We start from the raw sequence: 22,828 nt of genomic DNA, 5'->3' as shown, positions 1-22,828 counted from the left end.
TTGAGGTAGAAGGTGCCATTACAAACCATGAGGTTAAGTAGCATGCTAAGTTTAGCTTCCCACAGTTAGTCATATGATTACTTTCAAATAACACATCACAAAAAATAACTTAGATTACAATTCTTAATCCAAGTAACTGCGTAATACTGCGTGACTTGGTACTGGACATGGCCTTGAGGTCTTGGGTAGATCATGTCACATGTGCAACTGGTCAGCACCGGCTAGGCTGCTACTTACAAAACAAACCAAGCATGGAGGTAGAAGAGAAATATGTTTATTTATTGGAGTTACAATCATTAGTCTGAGTTTGTTTCGGCAAAAGAGAAGAACATTCAAGAACAGTCCTCCAGCAAAACAACACAAGCTGGATTTTTCCCATACACAACACCAGCCGTTTTTGTGGCATCCTAGAGAAAATACCTACACAAAACAATGTCAGACTGCCTCAGAGATTATTTTTGTAATCAAGTAATCTGTAGAGTACTTTGATTACTTTGTAAAGCAGTAATCAGTAATTTAGTTACTTTCCCAGAGATACTAGCTCAACACTGCTAATATTTAAGTTGAATATCATCAGATCAGCCAACTCTCCAAACACCTTCTACCACATTGTGCGCACCCAAACACTGTCTAACAAATGTACGCACACTCCCCCACCCCGCCCGACCCCACTCTCGCTAAAACGCACTTCCGTGTCGGGACACCGAGGTGCCCGGGGCGCACCCACTGCCATTCTGCGTCTTCACCCAATGACAAAAACACAACTAATTGGAGTACCACTGCATGTTTTCACTAAAGGCACAATTTAATTACATTTGAGCTGGGAATGAGTATTTTGGGAATGTCTGTATGTTCATTCAAACAAATGGAGCGAATGAAAAGCAATATTTGTTTTGCTTTGATTAACAAATGGGCAGGGTAATTTGTCAAGGAGGGAAAAAAAAGAGTGAGGGCAGAAAATCTCTCTTTAACCCCCAGCTTTCCACTGGTGATCTACTACACACACACAGACACACACAGACACACACACACTTCATTCCTCTGTAAATGTCTCCCTCCAACCTAAACACACAACTTTTGCTCTTGGCTTTTTGACCTCCCATTTCTACTCTCTGTCTCTGTCTCTGTCTTTCTCTTTTTGTTTTTATCCTCTTTTCTTTCTCCCAGATCCCAGTTTTGTGGTCCTTCTGTTCATAAATGCTTTATTAATAACTCAGTGAATAATGTAAAGAGTATTGTTTTCTCCAAGGTTGTATTAATAAACATGAATGAATTTATTTGTCTTCACCAAAGCATGATTAATGCACATTAATGTCTGGATATTGCTCACTCTGCCCTGCATCACCAAGCACATATCACCCCCACACACTGTCTCTGCCACCAAAAAAAAAAAAAAAAAAAGACCTATCAATGTTAAATATTTATGGCATAATATTAATGGTTTTGTAAAGAAAATAACACGTTATTAATCCTCTGATTAACAACTGATTAACCTTTTTTATTAAACACGTGATCCGTGCATCATCTCGACTCAGGATATGTCGACTGACTGCGCAGCAGAATAATTATTTTTGTGTCTTTTCTAATTGCAAAAATCGCATGGCTGAACTATACACTTGTGTATGTGTGTGTGTGTTTTTTCTCACTCGCCTTGACACATGCACAGACACACCACTCGCACTTGTTCAAACAATGCGAGACGCACAATGTATGTAGCCCGAGATGACAATGAGGGATGAAGGAAAGGAAAGAAAATAAAACATAACTGGCAAATTCTTTCACATTGAGGGGAGGACGAGAGCAGCCCCTAAATTTAGCTGCAGATCTTTTTTTTTAAAACAATGGGGTTTAATTCACATATCCGTTTATTCTGCTGTTACTGGCATGGGGTGGGAAAGTGGAGTGAAAACACAGCTGAAGGACAAAACATTCTCTCTGTTTTTTTTTGCCTCTGCTCATCTCAAAAGCTATTGTCTGTGTATTTTTAGTTCTTGTCAACTGAAAGACAATTATGCTGTGTTTTCTGACATGGTGAAGCTGACTTCAGGTTGGAGGAGACAGAATTAAGACGATATGAATTTGTAGTAGTGTCTCTTTTTTTGAAATTGCACAGTCAAACAACCTCAATAGCTTTATTTTGAGCATGTTTATTGATATCTTCATATGTGAGACAACAATGCATTAGATTTTATGAAGAAGTTATTATGGTGACATGACACTAATACTTTTATATTCAGTATATACATTTATATCTCAGCAGAAATAATTTTCATAGTTTCTGAATGTAGCTGTCACATTTATAACATTTTAATATGTATTTCTAAAATATTTAATAGAGTATATATACTCTAACTTCATAAAACCAACCTGATCTTTTTCATTAATGCCCTACTTGCCCCATTAGTGATTTTAATAATAATAATAATAATAATGTTTTCATGCTTTTCCTCTCCATCTCTCAGCCAATCTGGGCCTCTCTTCAGCCAGGTCTGCCAGTTCCTGGATCCATTAAAGGCCTGAGAACATCTGCTGTGTAAAGCAGACACAATATGGAGAGATAGAGCTGAATGTAACACTTCTATGTCTATTTTTTTTTTATTAATATCATGATTTGCACCTGTTCTTCAGCTGCTCTCTCTGTACCACTGACCCATGCAGACTCTCTTACTCACATCCATTATCTTAACATCCAAACATGCTCTTTTTCCCCCATTTCCCGTTCTTTTCTCTTTTTGTTGCCGTCTCTTTTAACACCCGCCATCCTGGGAATCCTAACAAACCACTTCGGAACCCAAACCATTCTGTTAGTGCCGTTTGTTCTAATTACAGATCATTTCATTTCTGTTAAGGCAAAAAAAACAATCTGCTTTTAGTGTATTTCTCTGATCGTAAAGAGGTTCAGTCTTATTTTATGCTGGAACCTCTTTTGTCCAAACAAAACCTGGATTGATCTGTATTTCCTGTAGCCTGCTGTCATAGCTTTGCTCTCTCTGTTCTCTTTTGGCTTCTTCAAATTTCCTCCTTTTTGAGAATCTAATTTTTTTTAAAGCTATCATCAAAATGAATTAGCCTGATCCTAAAATACGCAGAAGGACATATGGTTTGGCCCAGTTTCTGAGAAGCATTGGGTTCAGTTTTTGGTCATTCTGTGTTTCAAAAAAAGGGAATGTGTGTGTGTGTGTGTGTTCGCTCATTTACAAGTTGGATTTCAGAGCTTCTTGGGAGTTGGAGAGTATTTATAGTACGGCTCATACAGAGGTGGAATTTGCAGTAATTAAAAAAAAGCAGTAAAGGTGGTTAATTCTACTTTCCCAATCACTTTTTTTAATCTTCTGTCCATCTATTCTTGAGACATACACAGAGAAAGAGAGAGAGAGAGAGAGAGAGAGAGAGTGGCAGGTACATGAGCCTTAAGCCTCTTATGACTTGTCTCCATGCAGTGCAGACACAACACTGTGTCAGGGAGAGGTTTAGGCATGGTGCGGGCCTTCCTTTAATTACTGGAGGATTGCTAAGCAGATACGACTGTGCTTTCACTGCAATAAGGTGCTGGGTCAGTGGCGGCCTATGGGATTAGCTGTAGCTTCACTCGGGAAGAAAGTGAGAAACATATTCCGAAAGACGATGAAGAGCGTCAGCAGAGGCGAGAGTTGCATCAATCCGTTGAGAACTGATCGATCAGCAGCATTTTGTCTTGTCGTAACACGTTATTTTGAATATTGTAGGCTGAGCATGAATCATCACAGGTACCCGATCGCTGTTGTGCAGCCGTAGGACCCACTGCTACACTGCTGCACCTACGCTCCCACGCTTTTAGATAATTGCGGCTCGTCAGAACCTCCTTGAAACGTGAGCAAGTCACAGTCTGAGGCCACGATGGCTGCCCATAACCCCCCCCCCCCTTGTTTGTGATTGGCTTGTTGGTCGATGCAGTGACTTGATCCCTTTTCTTATTAAGGGAAAAACATAGGTGAACAACAACAAAGGAAATCACGCTTTCTCAATCAAGTTCAATGGTGCTTTGAGACTTAAAATATGCACAAGGAGTGCAGAAGCTCCACTCGATTCTTGTGGTTACAGTCTGTATGTGGTTTTTCTCTAAACCAAACATGTTGCCCAGAGTTTAAGTTTTAACCTCAACCTGTCCTCGATTCTAGCCTGCAGAAAACTTTTCCACTACTTGAGTCATACCACTTGAATTATTCTGTATAAGACAGTAAAAAGGAGGGGAAAAAAGGTGAACACACAGTGGAGCGCAGTGGTCTGTCACTCTGCTGAGAACACATTAGATTTGTCACAGAACAAATAGAGACACGTCGAGCGCAGTCAAAACACTCCAAACCGACGTGAGCTTCGGTGGGAGGAAGACATTTTTGCCTCCTTGTCACCAGCTGGAGTTTGGACGTACCACCGCAGGAGTTTCGGTGACAGCCCAGTGAAGGCTGCTTTGTTTTCCTAAGTCGTCTCCATTCCCTTTAATGAGCCATTATGGTTATGTTTTGTCTCAGTCGTGTTCGTTGGCTGGCTGAGTTTTTGAGACGGCAAGACAGAGGGGAAATGGGTAGTGGGGGGTGGGGGGAGCTGGATCCTTAAACCTCCCTGCAGTGCTTTAAGAAAAAGAAAAGAGAAGCTTTCAGATACAGAAATGTGACTGGCAGTGATGGACAGTGCTTCAGTAAAACTAACTGGTAAAGTTCTAGAAGAGCCTCACTTCTCTTAATGTCCCTACAAATGACACTCTTTAAAACCTCATAGAGCTCCAGCTCCATCAACTTTGAGTCGCTCTTGCATGTTTCCAAAATCAAAGGCTGAGTCTTGAACTTCTCCTCCTTCCTTTTGTCTCATCTGCTTGCCTGGAGACGCGTCGAGCTCCCTCTCCTTAGCGCGTGGTAAACTGTAACAGCGTGGGATGGAAAGTGATGGGATGCTGAAGGAGGGGGAAGATGAGGGGAACTGGGTGGCTCGGCAGACACTGTGACAACCCACCTGTCAGCAGGTACTCAGTATAATTGGTAAACGAAGGCCGCGGGATAGTAGCAGGGCCCCCTTTTCCTCTTCTCCCTGTCTTCTGCTCCTGTTCTCTTTTTTTGACAAGTATTTGAAGTCACCAGGCAGTTGTTGGAAGCTCTCTTCTTTCTTGTTTGGTTCGTAGAAAGAGGAAGAAGAGGAGAACACATGTAAATGTAAAACGCTAACCTTAGCAAGTTCACTGAAGGGGGGATTAGCAGAGGAATGGACTGCTACAGCACCCCGGCATTGTGAATGGATAAATGTATTTTTCATCAGCGTTAGACTCTTCCTCTTCTCTCACTGCCAATTCCAGCCATCAGGCTCTGTTTGCCCTCTAATGAAACATATTCATCTTCATCGCGCTCTCTCGTGGCTCTCAAACTCACTTTACAGCATAGTCAATTAAACCCTTAGGGGCCACTCTGTGCGTAAAAGGATATATAATGCTTTGACATTTCAGCGAGTTCACATTAGGCACACCCATAGAGCATTCTGCTTTGGGCGGGATGGGAAATAGTCATAGCTGAGCCTAGAGGTAGAGGAAAGCCAGTCACTGGGATTGGGTCTCTTGTAAGCTAGTTAGCTCTCTGGATTCATTTACTTATGCTGATGTAATAGGGCAATTGTAAGCTGATACTCAAGTCTCTGTGACCCCTACACTGTTCTCATATTAGGCTACCTAATATATAGGTTACTAAGTCGTACATAGACTGACTAATGACTAACAAAAAGAGACTTAACTCGATGGAGGAGTATATCAGCGTGGATAACCGTTTAGGCTTCTTTTCAGAATGTCCTTCTGGGGACTTCTGTCTTATCTAAATCTGTGATTGTCGGCTTTGCTTGCTTGAGTCGGTCGCTCCTAGACATCCATACAGTCATCGGTACAACCAGGGTCAGCAGTGTAATGATGCAAAGCAAGTCTCATAACAGGCCTACTCTGCTCTGGGGCCCTGTGTGCTTCAGTTTGTGTGTCCTCCAGGCTAGTAGTTGATCCTACGTCTCAATGGCATGAAACAGCTTGACAGGGCCAACTTTTCCTTAAGGCTGAACATCACCCCTTTTCCCCTGTCATAACCCCTCTGACTTTAGGCTCTTATTTGGATGTGTGTGTGTGCATGCACTGCACACTTCACACGCTTTTCTTGAAGGCAACTACCCATTTTGGTCTGAAGTGTTTAGTCAGTGGTTTCAGTAGCACTCAGTGTTTTGTTGTTTTCATATTTCATTGTGTGATTGATACCATTTTGAACCGTATTTTCCTCAGTGAACTTGGATAGATCCTGAGGTGCGAGTGGTCAAACATTATGGAGAACACAAACAGTCCAGTATCATTACAAACTGAAATACAAGCGTTCTTGTCGTCTGACTATGGATGTTGTTATCCACAGAAACGTATAAACCCTCTTACCCTGGAGCATTTTTTTGGGCGTTTTTTACTCACATTTTTCGTCACTGTAGTTGTTCATTGCAAAGTCGTACTTCAGTGCCCAATCGTGGCCACACATAGAGATAAATCAAAGGTGTCTTTTGTGCACTATAAGTCATAAGTCGATAAATGTTTCATGCAACAAATATTTCTTAGAGTTTAGATTTCTGTTGTTTTGTTGCAAGTGGTGATCGCAGGGGTGACAAAACCAAATGATGCTCTACATGCTATGGGTGTTTGCCTAGATTTTTCGTGCTTCTACAAACATGTTATTTTACTATTGAAGACAAATTGCAGAATCTTTTTATGTGATTGCTGGCTGCACGTGTCCCACTTCTGGCTTCTTAGTTGCACTAATAATTCATTTTATTTGAGACACGTAGATTAAGGTAGTTTTGTTGAAATGTTGGATTTGGTATCCAAAGACCTTTAGGCCATACGTGATGCATTCAAGGACCATAGGGGAATTCAGACTTGCACTTTTTTGGGCCAAAGAATGGTGTAAGTTTAGAGATTTTTGAAATGTTTAAAATAACCCTGTATTATATGCCTCTGTTATTTTCTGAGCTTCTTTACTGAGAATATGTTGAGGTTGTGCCATCAGACTTTTATTAATCATGGCCAAATAAATCAAGCTTTGGACCGTTTTGGCCAGTCAACCACACTGCCTCCAATGTGCTTACATGGTCTTTGGATTGTTGTTTAATGGTTGAAAAAAGTTTGAAGAATTTTTTAAATACTGAGGTTCAAGCCATGGTTCTTAACTTCACTAATATTGTATTCCTTCAATTATGTCCTGCTGTCACAGCTGACGGATCAAGCTTTTAATTCACAGCAAGCCATCTCCAATTTTCTATTGAAAGAGGGATAATGCAGTTGTGTTTTGTCGAGGATACTAATGTCGACTGTTTTATGGTGGAGTGTACGTGATTCCTATTCGTTGATTATGTTTGTATCAATAGATTTGTGTGCGCGTGACTGTGTGCTTGTTTGTGGGTAAGATAGGTGTTTGGTATGCCCAGCCACCAATATGTAGAACAACAGTGCTAAGCTTCTATTGTCTTGTTGCCTCTCTATAGGGGTTAGTTGGCACTGCATGTGAGCAGATGTATTTCAAATCATTGTTGTTATTTAGCAGTGATAAGCTACAACTCAAGAAAATGTCTCCCTGTTATGATTTATTCATCCGGACAGTGGATTTATGCAGGGATGCTGAAAAGCAGGATCTTGTCTGCACGGAACAATGAGCAAATTTATTATTCATAAAAGCTAATGCATTGTTTCTGTTGCTTTATATCTGTTTTTTCTGTTCTGCCACCCCACCTCTACCTCCTGAATTCTCTTAGGCAAAGGTTGGCAGTTAAATGTCTGTGTGGAAATGAGAAGTTTGAAAGACGAAGCTATCTCTGTGTATATGTGTGTGTAAACTGATTTAAATCGCTCTTTGAGCCCTACAGAATGGCGCTTTAAATGTTAAATGGGGGTTGAAGCCTGCCTGAACTAATTTGTAGGGCTTTGCACCATGTTGACATTTAAATGTGATAAGAATAGCAAACTGTACCGCCGACCTATTTTGAAGATGCTTTCGGAATACATTCACATCAGCTGTGGCCTATAATTAATAAAAAAAGACAGGCCTCCCTTGCTCCAGATTTGATTATAATACAACCTTATAAACACACCAGGGATAGATGAGAGGAGACGAAGAAGAAAAAAAAAAAGAAGAAGAACCAGGGGAGGGAATAAAAGGGAAGAATAACAGGAATAAAAACAAGAGAAATGATGGAGGCAGGAATTAAGAGGGAGGTGGATTGCGAACACCTGGTCTTTGAGGCAGATTGCGTTGGCTGGCTGCTGTGCTATCACATTACTCTGATCCTGCCTCTCTTGTTTGTCAGAGAATCGAGAGAGAGAGAGAGAGAGGGAGAGAGAGGAAGAGAGAGAGAAGGTAGGTGGGGGTGGTGGGGTCTGCAAAATCAGCATGCAAATAACACCACATTGTTAACTTAATCAGATGCAGGGGGAGAAAATATGGAGAGGGATGGAAGGAGTGTGGTAGGGATGGGGGGGAGGAAGGGGGAGGGGGGGGTGCCAGAGAGGTGAGGCAGAAAGGAAAAGGGTTTTTTTTTTTTTTTGCGGTGATGGGAGACGACAGAGGGCACGCAGATTATAACCACCCACACCCCAGATCCACCTCCCACCACTGCCCACATCCAACACCCCGAGGCTGCTCCGGAACTCATGAAGAAGACACTGTCTGTCTGCGCACTGTGTGTGTGTGTGTGAAGGGAGGGAATTTGAGGCAGCCTCTTCAGCACCCCGTCAAGTGGCAAGCAGTTAGCAACTAGCTACTATGCTAGCCTTTCGTCACCAGGCTGCTGGTGTCATTGTGTTGCTGTAGATATTTGTCAGGAAGTGTTACAGTTGTGTGTGAGACAGAAAAAAAACATGTTTTTGTGCAACTTTCATTGCAGAAAGTGAGTTCATGCAATTTTGTACTACAGAAAAGGTCATTTTTCATTATAAAGATCCACTGCCTTAATGAACTTCGCCCCCCTACCACAGCGCACACAGACAAAAATGTGTGTGTGTGTTTGCGGTGTCTTTTTAATGAGTGTGTGTATGGTAGCCTTTGTTGTGGAAGATAAGTCGGTGACAATGCTGAAGGTCAGGCAGGGCAGAAAAGAATGAGGAAAATGCAGTGTTGGCCAGGACAGACAGTGCCAGGCTGAGGCTCTGGTGTGGACAGATGCAAGGAATCCTGGGATGCAGACAGATACCTTTGGAGACTCACACACACACACACACACACAAAACACACACACACACACACACACTGTGTTTCTGAGCATTTTGAGTGATGTATTTATATTGTTTTTTGCCTCTTAATTGTGTCTCTCTCAAAAAATGTCATTGTGTCACTTTTGACCTGATGCCTAAGGTGACACTCCTGCGCTGGTTAGTCAACCAGAAAGATAGACTGTATATGAATATGAACAAACTGAGTGTGACATCACCCACAGGTGCCGCAAATGGCTATCACAATACTTTGACCCTGTAGAATGATTTTTGTGTTATCCAGTAGCTTTCAGTGCATACAAACAGTGAGTAAAAACAACACTTTATAGCATGTAAAAACAGCACAGCTTCTGGTGTCAGGGGGCCACAAACCTTGCATTACTATTGCAAGGACCTACCTGTCCTACAACTGTCTAATCCCAGTTTGTTCCATCACTGCAGTCCTAAGTAAAGGTTTCCTGTGCTGCCGGTACCCTCCACTGTTTCTCAACCCCACATCCTAACATGGACTTTTGTTGCTGTGTTTTTGTCCCATGACCAGATGATGTTGTTCAACCATACATTCTGTTAGCACAATTATGTTGTATGTGGAGTTTTTTAGTGAGGACATCTGGACAAGTATAATTTCATTAATTGAGACAAAAGCTTTGTTTGTACCCAGCTGTAATTATTTAAGTTGGACATTTTGACACGAGAGTCTATAAAGATTGACTCATCTTGGAGCCATCGCCCCAGAGTCTGCAGGTAGCACTGCAGGTTTTGATACTTGTGCTGCTCGACAAGTCATAACTAGCTAAGAACTTTGAGGTGATTGACAGCGAGGACAGACGTGTGTTAATGCTTATTGTCAGCTAGCATGATGAGCTTTGCTGGTTAAATAGAAACAGGACAGTACAATTTGAAAGAGTGCTCAGACTTTTTTTTGTTTGTATTGCCAGATGGGGGAGACAAAAGTTCCCCTTTATTGACTTGCATGTATTCTTTCTATTTTAACTACCTCTAGCTATCTGAACACATGTTTATTTTTTATCTCTTTATCCATACATTAACTACTTTGCTTTCTCAACTTCTAATCCTGACAGCCAGTAACACATTTTCATTCATTAGACTAACCCAAGCACTTTGCATACGTGTTACATTTCATTCGATTTACAAATTGTTAACACACCAAAACGCACAATAAGATGGTCATACAGTGTTACTGTACATCCCAGGTGTGTCCGGATTGTGTGTGTGTGTATGTGTTGTAGTAAAGTTCGCAGAGAGGGCTGTGAGGGGGAAACAAAAAAAACAATGCTGCTCTGAGGTTTCACCCAACTTCCTGCTTTAATCACGGCTGCCTTTCACTGAGTCACCGGCATGGATGCAAACGCTGTCTCACTGGCATCTCTCCTCTTCTTTCTTCCTCCTCTCTTTTCTTTATCAGCCTTTCATCTCTTTTATTTATTTCTGCAAAACTTTTCATCTCTCCCTACCCTACCACCCCCCACACATACCCCCATCTCTAATCTTAAGAGCAGTCACCACTTTGTTTTTCTGATAAAGCCTGATAGATAAACATGCTCTCTTATGTCCCCGAGGCCCTCCACCCTCTCTCCCGAGAGCACACCCCTCTAAAGCACTTCCTCTGCTACAATTAGTCTGTAATAAATACACTCAGGCCTTAAAGTAGAAAATACTCCCTCTCTCTCTCTCTCTCTCTCTCTCTCTTCTTTCCTTTCATATTAAGTGGCACATTAGCTCACTGTACATATTTGACTTTGAAGCAAAAAAAGGCGAGAAAGTAGAGAGAGTGCCCTGCATGTTCTACTTCTTTTTTTTTTCTTTCTTTCTTTTTCTTTCTCTCTTGTTCCCCCGGTCACACCAGAAGCGCGTGAGAACAATAGCAGTTATAAGGCCACAAAGAGATATTGTAACATATGCGGAGAATCGCAAGCATTTCCACTCAAGTCTCAGCTTCCTTGATAAGATTAGTTTGCTTTCTTAAACAGGAAATGTGCTGCTTAAAGAAGAAGAAGAAAAAAAACCCAGCATGTTTGCAAAATAGTTTCTTCTTAGAGAGAGAGAGAGAGAGAGAGAGAGAGAGAGCTGAAGTTCTCTTCAGACATTAACAAAAAAAAATAGCAGAGGAGAGAGATGGAAAGGGAGAGTTTATCAAAGTGATGGAATAAAGAGAGATTTAACACGGTCATATTAAAAAGACATGCGGCAGTTTCAATATTTAAAAATCCCATTTGCTTCGACAGAAGAGCTTTTTCATTCAAGAGCATATGGCAGCGGTACCTGTATCCAGCTTCTCTCTTATCTCCCTCAAAGAAAAAAGAAGAAGAAGAAGAAGAGGGAGGTGGGGGGGGGGTACTTTCAAACAGACATTCAGACATTGAAGAATCATTCAATTATCGGCAGCATGATGTAAAATAATTACCTGACTCGCTTCCTGTAATGAGTGCTGCTAATTAGCCATAGACTTTTGTTTTACTTGGTGAAAAAAGAAAGACAAAGTCCCAAACTCCCAACAGCAGTGAAGCTATGAAAAGGTATGTTGCATGTGTAGCTGGTTGCACCATCCTTTCCCACACAGTGCTGTGACTATAGGCTCGTAGGCTTGAAGGCACAATTTACCTCCCAATGTACACACAGTAAATAGTGCAACAACAAAAAAAGAGATCCTTCTTCTCTTAATTAGCTGTGTAACAATTAAAGTCTCCTCTTAGTAAATTGAACCTTTGTCTCTCTTGCCTCCCTAGTTGAATTTCAGCACCTGTCACAACAACCCCTCCCTTTACCACCACCTCTACACACCCTCCGCTATTACCTCCACACACACACATACACACACAACCTACACCCCCCCTTCACTGTAGTCATTATGCAAAACTCTACCAGAAAGCGCCCAGCATGAGTGGAAGAAAACAGCAATTATTTCTGATATTCTGTTATTTAGGCCGTATTGACATTCAACTACTTTCTCTCTGTCTCTTTCACCTGAAAAATCAGTCAGTTCTGTTCAATCTCTACATTTGTGTATGTGTGTGTGCGTGTTTGCAGCATTGACATGCAGCACAGAGAGTGACCGGTGATGTAAGCTATGACAGATACACTGTGGTCATTGTCTCGCTGGCCTCTTTTCTTCCCATAGTCTAACCATGCATGAGCGCTCTACACTGATGCGTTTGTTGTCTAACACACTCTCTCACAGACACACACACACACACACACACACACACACACACACAAATGCACACACAGGATTGTGCCCCTCTTTTCTGACTGATTTGACAGAGTTTAGACAAAGAGCAAAGCAAAACCCAAGCAGGTGCGTTACCACACATGAGAGCACAGTGTGGAGTGTATTCTACAAATATATTAAAACAGATGCATGAAATTATAGACAAAAATATGTTTACATTCCATCAGTATATTTTCCTAAATGTATTTATTTGTATTTCTCTTCAACTGACTGAGACGGTCTGCTTAACAAATGTTTGACACTGTTAATCCTGTGCTCATCGCGCTGCTTTATTCAGTGCTGCAGGGGTCTGACCATGCCACTGTGACCTCTATTGTAGCTCACTCAGGAGGGGAGAGGTGTTCACAGATGTACACACACACACACACACACACACACACACATAGAGACACAGACATCTGCAGGTCATCATCATCATAGTGGGAATAATACCAGGGATGGTTATCATAAAGGGAAGCTTTGAGCTCCCCGGCCGTCTTGGGAAGATGATTTGGCTGGCCCCGAACAATGAACTGTGGGAATCCGCTTGTCCTGCATTGATCTTCCTCCCATGGCATCCCCTGCAAGGCTGTCAGAGCGACGGACGGATAAAAAGACCCACAACATTTTTCTTTCTCTCTCTCCCGCTCCCTCCCGGTGTCTTTCTTTTCTTGCTGTCAGGAGGGCTCCCACTGATCAGCGGGGATGAGCTGAAAGTTGAACTACCTGTTGACAGGAGCTCTTAAACAGCCCTCAATGACATATTGTGCGAGAGAAAAGAAGGAAAGGCAGAGACTCCTGTTCATTCATATTTGTCACAGATCTATTGAGTCTCAACGAATTCTTTGCTCCCTTGCTGTTATTTTTTCTCGGGCATTGTAAAGTTTTTAATTATTGAAAGCAAACAAATATAAATGTGTTTGCTTTGTGATGTGACCATCCTATCTGAGGCTCTCTCAGGCCACCCTTTTATTAAAATTCAGATGAGATCCGACCTCGGCCACGTCTCGCAGCTGGACTTTTAAAATAGTACAATCTAGTTTTAAAAGCTCCACATCTTTTTTGATAGTGCAGAGTTTATGAGTTTTGATCAAGAGGCTCTAGGCATGGGACGGAGCCGGGATTGAATCTGGCAGGTGCCGTGTGACTGTTTCCCATGTGCGGTTCAGTGTTTTCGCCTCATTACAGAAAGTAATAATGCAGTGAAGTCAAAGTGCGAGGGAGAGGAAGGAAAACAAGGCAGCTTTTTTATTGGATTAATTAGACGTCTTGCAAAGACCACCTGCAATAGAACAAAACACGAGCCGCGAAGAAACTCATATCTGGCGTGTTCTACCTACCAAAGCGCTAACCAAACTGTTTTTTTTGTATTTCTACCAAGAAGGTAATTGATCTTTTGAAAAGAGAGCTCACTTTGTACTTTTGAAAACACACTTGCTGCTTTTTAATGAATCCGAATGTCCCTGCTGCTCGCCTAATCGCTAAATATTTAGCATTCAAATCTCAGTGCATGCAACATATGGCAAATACCCACATTGTCCCGTCAACATCAGAACGCTGTCTCTGCAGCCCCCACTTGTCTCATTAATGATTTGGTGGAAATATGATTGAATTCAGCACATTGTGAATAATGATTGATTTGTTTAATGCAATGAATTTGTTCATTAGGACTTAATGAGGTATCGCATTGTGATTAGTCGATGGTTTTTGTGTCGATACATGCCAAAATAACAAAGTAAAGTCCGTCTAATAGCTTTTCGATCACACCCCCCCCCCCCCCCCCCCCCATCTCATCTTAAATGTCAGGGAAAAGTTTTATGACAGAACTCCTGACAGCGAATTCCTAAATAATTTATTTTAATAACAATTTATAATAGGTAGCAGCACTCCCTCTAATACTGAAAAGCGCCTTCGTACAATAATTTATATGGTTACAATTAGAGAGGAGCACATTTAAATCCTGTATGCATTTATGATGCATGCCACTATTGATAAGAGAGAAATGAACTGCGCACATTCAAATGGCGACTGAAATACACTTCCATTGTGTTACAGATACCACTTATAATTAAGCTGAGGATTGAAGAGAAACCAAGTGAAATCAGTTTCAGTGTGCGTGTGTAAATGTACAGAGGATTCGGCTGTGTTTACTGGTGCACGTGGCGCTCTGCTGAATATTAAACCAAAGAACTATAAAGACAACAAGTGAACAGTCGTGAGAAAATGCTAAAGGAAGTCTTTGTGGTTTTAGAGGTATCAGAGGAGCCAATAGTTTTTAATGAGACAGCAATGCTGCACATGCCAGGAAATGATAAGGTTATACAGGTTAGAATAACGGCAGACACATATACAGACATTACTGTACCAGTACAGAGAGGGTGCATCTGTTGTTCACTAACGGAGTCTACACAGCAGTGACAGTGAGACGTACCGGGGCTCCAACATTTGCCTTAATGTGACTGGTAAGAATGACAAACCAGAAGCTTGATCTTTCTACAAAAAACTACAAAAAAACATGCACTTATTTAATATTGCATATAGCAGGAAATTGTGCATAAGACAAACAAACAGGATATGGTGAAAATAGACAGAGTTGTTGATGTGATTTCTGTGGGCAGCCATTTGATAATGCCGGCTGAGTTGCAACATACTCACCGTGTCTTTTAGAGGGCATTCGCATATTGAATTGTTGTCTGTAGTCAAAGGGGTTTTGTGTTTGAGCTCGTGTGTGTCTATGCGTTCTGACTTGTACACCACCCTCAAATTCCCTCGCATGTGTGTGTGTGTGTTGATGTGAGCAGAGGGGGGATGTCACATAAGAAATGTCCTTTTTAATCAGGGGAAAAAATATAAAATGACTCGGGAGCAAGGCAAGCATATTAATGTGCCTCATTTGCATACGCTCGTCAGCCAGGATACGTTTATAAAAAAACACAAACTGGATTCTTCAGTTCATTTCACATTATTCCATTGTCTATCTGCCTTTGTTATATGTTAAAGATAAAGGCAGAAATCAAATTGAAGAAAAGGGCAAGCTGCTATCTCCCCAAATGAGCAACAGCTCATCAGCCTAGTTTAAATCACAGATTTCTATTCCAAAAGGCAGCCGCTTCTGTAAAAAGGGCCCATTCAAATAAGGTCTCCTCCAATATATGCACGGCTGGTGATGGAAACTGTGGTGTCACATAAATACAATTTAAAACCTCAGTCATTTAAAGCAGACTAACAAAGTTTAATCTCTCCCAGCAATTCTCACAATAAATGTGTACATATACACTACACACACACACATATATATATGTATATATATATATATATATATATATATATATATATATATATATATATATTCCATTCAAACTTTTATTACTAATCTATTAAAACTTGCGTAGATTAGCAACTCACATGAGAGCACAGTCATAAGATCTGTTGTAGGCTTTGAGGGAAGCATGTGTAGCTGTCGGAACATAGCATAGCCATTATGTTCTTGATGAATTCGCTTTATGATACTTGCAGAGAGAAATAAGGAGAATTCAAAGGGCAGCCCACAAGTGTCACATTCCTTTACACACAAGTGGAAACTGGTCACAGTGTCTAATTCATGTCCACAAGATAAAAATCCACCAACAGTGTGTCGGAGGGGGAGGGGGTGGGGGGGTGGGGGCTTGTGGCTACAAGAACAGGCACCCCTTATGTCCGCTAACCTCCTACTGAGGGGAGAGAGTGAGGTTGAAACTTCCAAATCAACAAGACAACAAATGATACAATGTTGGAGTCCCTCATGCATCTGAAATATACAGTAGGTGGAGAAAAAAAGAAAGCCAGAGTCTGTGTACCGAACATGTGTGCACATATTTAATGTGGGTGTGCCGCATCGCCGCCAGACTGACTTTCTCAAACGATACCCAAAAAAACTGTAAAAGTGAACACACCTACTGCCGGTTCTGTAACATTTTTTTTTTGATGATGATTATAATCATACATCATAGCCCGGTGGCTTCCACTGTTACCAGGCAGCATACTAATCAGCTTAATGAGATATTATACAATATTTTGTTGACCAAAGCAGAACCACGCTTATTGTTTCTGAGGGTTTGACCCCTGCGAGCCAGCCAGGAAGTGTGCAGATAGATGTTTATACCTCTCCATCTGGAGAGCAGATGGATCTGCATTAAAACCAGTGTTATCTTTTTTTTTTAATTATTTATCCACTGATGTTACACATAAGGAATGAAAACATTTTCAATGATTGCACAACATGGTTAGAAAATACTGATATGTTGCATTAGAAATGAAGCGATCCAACGCTACAGTATAATTCTGTCTGACTTTAGAGTGTGCTTTTGTCTAGCTGCATTATTACACAATGATTTATTTTTTATTTTATTTTTTTTGCCACATGGCAAAACTCTTTTCAGCCCAGCCAACAGTTTTTTTGTGACAGACTTAGAGGTAGAGAGAAAAAGAAAGATACAGAAAGAAACAGAAGGAAGCAGAAAGGAGAGCAAAGTGATTCACATCAAATGTAATATAGCTCTTTAATGGAGTATTGCGCTACGACAAGTGTCGTGGCACCAAGATAAGACTGTTGTGTTTACTGGAGTAACCCCTTGGTTTTAAGTGCTATTGTTAATATCATAATTGTAGTATTGCGGTGGCTTCCCGACAATGCAGTTGCTCCATTTCATTAAGGCGTGTAATTGGAGGAATTCTGATAGGATGGGCACAAGTAGCTTAATTATACACTGCTCTCTGTGTTTACAGAGTAATTATTCTATCCAAAATGGTTTTACATTTTGAAAAACTTCTAAGCAGTCACAACATCCTTCCAGGCCAATTCCTGTAGTGCGCTGTGCATCAAAGATAATAAATTGTATTTCCTGTTACTGGTTGATGCATCACAGGTGTTGTACAGTATTTGGACTGTGAGCTACCAGTTAATGTTTGTTCTTTTGAGTTCTAATATGGTTCCTGATTTTCTGTCTGTTTCCACAGGATGGAGGACTCTAGTTTATGTCTTGGTGTGTCATCAGCAGTCCCTGACGCCGATGCCCATCTGAGCAGTGCAGTGTTAAATGGACGCTACCCAATCAGTCAAAAGCTTCACCAGCTCACTGCCCAGCTAGGACACGCCTTTCCCGACCTACACCGCCCACAACAGATTCCTGAAGAAAAGGCAGCCACGCCTTTGGATGAGAAGACACACCACGCAGCCCTAGCAAGTCAGCCTATCAGCAGTCAGATGGCCCTGCTAGCCAATCAGCTCAACCGAGACATTGATGCAGCGGCGCTCACTGGGCTGAATGGGCGTGTCGACCTGCAGCAGTTTCTCAACGGGCAGAACTTAGGCATCATGTCCCAGATGAACGATATCGAAGATGATGCTCGAAAGAACAGGAAGTATCCCTGTCCATTGTGTGGCAAGCGCTTCCGCTTTAACAGCATTCTATCACTGCACATGCGCACGCACACAGGAGAGAAGCCATTCAAGTGTCCCTACTGTGACCACCGAGCGGCTCAAAAGGGCAACTTGAAGATCCATCTCCGCACTCACAAGCTTGGGAATCTTGGAAAGGGCCGCGGCCGTGTCCGGGAGGAGAACAGGCTGCTGCATGAGCTTGAGGAGAGGGCCATCCTGAGGGACAAGCAGATGAGAGGGAGTGGTAGTCTCCTCCAGACAGCTCAAACACCCCATCTGGGTCTCAACAGCAGCTCTAACACCCATCAGCAGCAATTACCTTCAGCCTGTGGCCCACCTCCCCCATCAGGCCTTGCCACTCCAGAGACAATTTCCCAGCCTTCTTCTTCTCCCAAGCCAGGTGGCACCCAGGATGATCAGTCCTCAAACCCAACCACAGGCTTCCGCTGCACCTTCTGCAAAGGGAAGTTTAAGAAGCGTGAGGAGCTGGACCGTCACATCCGTATCCTCCACAAGCCCTACAAATGTACTCTATGTGACTTTGCTGCCTCCCATGAAGAGGAGTTAATAAGTCATGTGGAAAAGGCCCACATCACAGCTGAAACCACACAGGGCCAGAGTGGTGGTGGATCCGGCGGCATGCAGATGGCCACAGAATTTCGCTGTGACGTGTGTGGCCAGGTGTTCAGCCAAGCTTGGTTCCTCAAGGGCCACATGCGAAAGCACAAGGACTCCTTTGAACACTGCTGCCAAATCTGCGGCCGTCGTTTCAAGGAACCTTGGTTTCTCAAGAACCACATGAAGGTGCACCTCAACAAGCTGGCCATCAAGAGCAAACCACCCCAGCCCAGTGAGCAGGACATGGCTGCTGTCAACAGCATGAGCAATCTGGCTCAAGAAGCTCATGCCAACCTTTACTCCCGCTACATCTCCTGTCTTCAAGGAGGCTTCCTTTCACCAGACAAACAAGGCCTGAGTGAGCAGCATCAGATGCTGGCTAAAGCAGGAATAGCCATGAAAGAAAAGGAGATGTTGGGAAAGCTGCTAGGACCAATGGCAGGAGGTATGGGCCACGTGCTGGGTGAAAATGAGAAGCGCTCACTCCTTGGTTGTCTCAACCTTGTGCCACCACTCAAGTCAAGCTGCATGGAGCGCCTCCAAGCAGCTGCAAAAGTGGCAGAAATGGACTCCCTAAGTAGTTACCAAGCCTGGCAGATAATGGCTCGTGGTATGACTATGGACAGGGCTTTCATGCCTAAGGATCAGCAGCACCACCAGCACCATATACAACCAGGACAGGAAGATGATACGGGTGGTGCAGGGACCTTAGGTTCCTTCTCAAAGGACAAACAAGACTACTCATTGATTGCTTCCAATGATAGCTCCAAGCAGAAGCAGCTCTCTGAGGCTTTGCAAGGATCCAAGATGTCCATGAAGGAGAATGGAAGAGGCTATGACAGTCACCGTGACCTAATGTCTCACCATGGTAACGCCGAGGCTCCTGGAGCCCTGGCTGGCCTGGGAAGCCCAAACATTGACTACAACCTCTCCAGCCTGAAGGAAAAGCCTTCAGAGTGCCCTGACTGTGGCCAGGTCTTCAGAACCTACCATCAAATGGTTGTCCACTCCAGAATCCACAGCAAAGACAAGAGAGGCATCGATGAAGCACTTCAGCAAGGTCTGGACGAGCGCCGCGGATCAGCCAGCGACCCTGAGTCCCAGTCCATCAGCCGCTCCACCACTCCTGGTTCATCCAACGTGACAGAAGAGAGTGGAGTCGGAGGAGGCCACTCCCAGACTGGAAGCGTCCAGGATGACAGCCCACATCCCTCCTCACCATCTTCAGGTAAGAAACCACCTCATTGCATATATATCCAGTGTTCGATCTGTGTAGATTCTCAGTCATCCAAAGGCCATCGCAATTGCTTCATTTTTTATATACATATTCCCAACAATTCATATTTAAGTGCTGCTGACTTATCATCCAACAATCTTAACCACACAGAAGACACAAAGAATTCCTTTAATTGAATGGACATGTGTATACACAAGCATCTTCTATCGCTTTAAAAGAACCTCTAGAAGAGCCAGAAGAACGCATTCCTCTCATAACTTAGATACCTAATTTCACATACCCACAGGGTGGTTTGCTTATATTGGATACTATAAACACACACAGACCGCCATATTTTCTCACATGCTGGACGTTGTATTATGAAGTACAATTTCTTGCTAAGACTCCAGAGAGCACAATCCAGGGAGACAGCCCCATTGCACTACTGTATCCACGTTTGCTGGTTAGCAGCCTGGATCCCTGTGGAACATGAGTAAAGACTTGGAGCGCAGGGACGCACTCGTTTTAACCACAGTGATTAATAAATGTCTTTAATAAACACGTCGGAGACAACCAAGCCCCTCCCCTCTCCATACCCAGCAAACACAGGCCGGCCGGGGCTAGATAAGTGTATGTTTAGTGGGATTAAGGGAGGCTCATTGCTAATGATTACACAAGTTTTTTAAAGGTAACTTTTGGTTGCTCCTCAGGGCGCTTCGCTGGCGTTAAGAAGCGTGTGCAGTAATTAGGTCACGAATACGCGATAATCAGCCAGTTTAAGCTAAACAAGACACTAATTAAAGATATACATATAAAGCAGGTCAAAAAAAACAAACTTCATTTGCAGAAGCGAGGATGTGCTTTTAAGTCTTTTGAGAAAAAAAAAATATAAATATATATAAATATAAATCAGAGTGGCTTAGCTTAAGGCTGTAAGCAACTTAATTCCACCAGTGGAGACGAAATTGTTTATTTATTCACAGAGGCATGAAGTCCTTATCATGCCCGTGTAGTGTGATGGGTTTGAACATGGGACAGGCTATGTTTATTTTAATCTAAGAATTAATAACAGACAACCCCCCACCCCAATTAGGAATTAATGAAAATGAGAGTGAGATAAAAACCTATTTTCTTTATAGAGACTATTAAACATAACACTTTCTCAACAGAGTGGGGGTGTAGCGGATGTAATTATCTTCTGAATTTTAATGCTGGAAGTTTCTCCCTCTGTATATCTCTCTCTCTCTTTCTCTCTCTCTCACTGTCTCTGCATCTCTCTCTGTCTCTCTCTTTCTTTTGACTTAAGCGCTTTGAATCTGATTGGTACAGCTCGTGGCATTTCAGCGACTTCAGAGGTGCCCTATACTGTGTACAAAACACAAATTAAAGCAAAAAAGCGACACATAAAATTGATGGTATTTACCATCTAACGTCAACACAAAAACAAAGGATTACATTAGCTGAGTGGTTAGATCTTGCCCTCTGGAGAAGGAGGAGAGGATTAAATTCATAAATAAGTTAAAATAATGTGTCTGTTATCTGTCTACAAGGCTGTCTGCGTGCACATATCACGTGTGAATTCTCATCCTTTGACCCTTTCTGCCAACCAATACGTAGAAAAGAACCTCAGAAGCTCTTTTTTTAGTAAATAGATTGTGCATTACAAAAAATGTTAACAATGCTTGTTTTGCCACTTCCTGTTTTTTAATCAGGTGTAGCAAAAACTTGACTTGTCGTTCTTCACAACTTACACAATGTGATTCACATTTGGAGCTCAGGGACTCTCAAATTAGAAGCTTTGATGTGTGAGAAAAATGTGTCTGAGTCTCATGTGGAGAAAGGTGTCATGCTTCGCCTCTGCAATGAATGTTTGTTGTGTGTGTGTGTGTGTGTGTAGAAGTGGGGGGGTGAGTGCTTTAAAGTATGTGTGCATATCACTCTCTTCTGTTGTGAACAGGATGTGGCTACTGTACCATTGTCTTTATCTTAATATATCAGGCTTTTTTTTAAAAAAAGAGCTTGCACAGCTGTAATTCTCTCAGAGTCTACCTGCGAGCTTGTGTACGTGTGAGCCTCTTGCCCTGCCACCTACCCACAGCAATTTTGAGTTAAACTTAAATTATAGTAATCAACAATAACATCTCAACTGTGAAAGAAGGTCAACTCTGGCACTTTTGTCTTTGAGACGGCACTTGTTTAAAAGCAATGACTGAAAGAAATTGGAGTAGTGAGTAAGAAAAAGAGCTGAAAAACAAAGGCCTTTGTCAGACATGTCCTTTAAAGACCTTTCTTATTAAACATAGCTCTGCAGCTAACCTTGAGCATGTTGTTTTTTTTATTCAATATTTTTTTAACCAAACAAAGAGGTAATTACATAAATGTCTATCACATTTTTGTTTGTTTGGTTATCCTTGGACTCATTGTTTCCTGTGATGATCGGGCAAAGACAATACAGTGGGAGAAGTTGTTGCAAGCAACAGGTAGACGTCATATACAGATTGGCTCGGTACTATGAAAGCATTTCCTCCTTTTTTTTACATCATACATGCAAATAAACAAGCATAAAAAATTCAATTTTTTCAGAATGTCGTCTTTTTTTATTCTGTTGAAGCTGATTTTGTAAAAAAAAAAAAAAATTGGCTTTGCTTCGAGCGTGTAAGGCCTTAAGCTGCAGAAGTCATCCTCCTTATGAGCATCCTTACAACCATCCCGCTACCCGTAAAAACCCACACCCACCTCTTTGCTCCTGGCTGAAAAAGACTCTATACACTCCCTTAGCTCTTTCTTTCTCTCTCTCTCTTTCTCCAGAGAATCCCCCATATCTACTTTTTTTTGCGTTTTAACATGGCAGGGATTAGCCTGCATATCCCTGGTCTTACCACGGCTCAAACAAGCAGGCAAAATGCTTGCTCCATACAAATTGAAATTGGATTTGCCAACTTGACGCCTTAGGTTATAAAGCGTGGATATTCATCTAATTGCGACAGTACAATGGGGGCGTAATTACACATGCAGACAAACTGTTACAGTGTAATTACTGTGTCATTAAAACAGGAGTAAAGTACAGTTGAACAAGATCCAGACTCTTCTAAATATGAATGCTGACAA

General features: G+C 42.1%; 1 protein-coding gene across 3 annotated transcripts in view; it reads left to right on the top strand.

Moving 5' to 3' along the window:
• The window catches only part of znf536 (zinc finger protein 536), a 170,853-nt gene that overhangs the window by 73,112 nt on the left and 74,913 nt on the right, over positions 1–22,828 (top strand). For 2 of the 3 annotated variants that reach the window (XM_028402376.1, XM_028402375.1), the window contains exon 5: positions 17,463–19,732. In XM_028402376.1, the coding sequence (XP_028258177.1) occupies positions 17,464–19,732 (2,269 nt within the window). In that variant the 5' untranslated portion in view covers position 17,463. Of the gene's footprint in view, positions 1–14,834; positions 14,930–17,462; positions 19,733–22,828 lie in introns of those variants that run through there. The other variant, XM_028402377.1, reaches the window with a different exon arrangement.

The sequence above is a fragment of the Parambassis ranga genome, chromosome 3 (assembly GCF_900634625.1).
Source record: "Parambassis ranga chromosome 3, fParRan2.1, whole genome shotgun sequence".
NCBI lineage: Eukaryota > Metazoa > Chordata > Actinopteri > Ambassidae > Parambassis > Parambassis ranga.
This window is presented reverse-complemented; position numbering and strand designations above follow the sequence as displayed.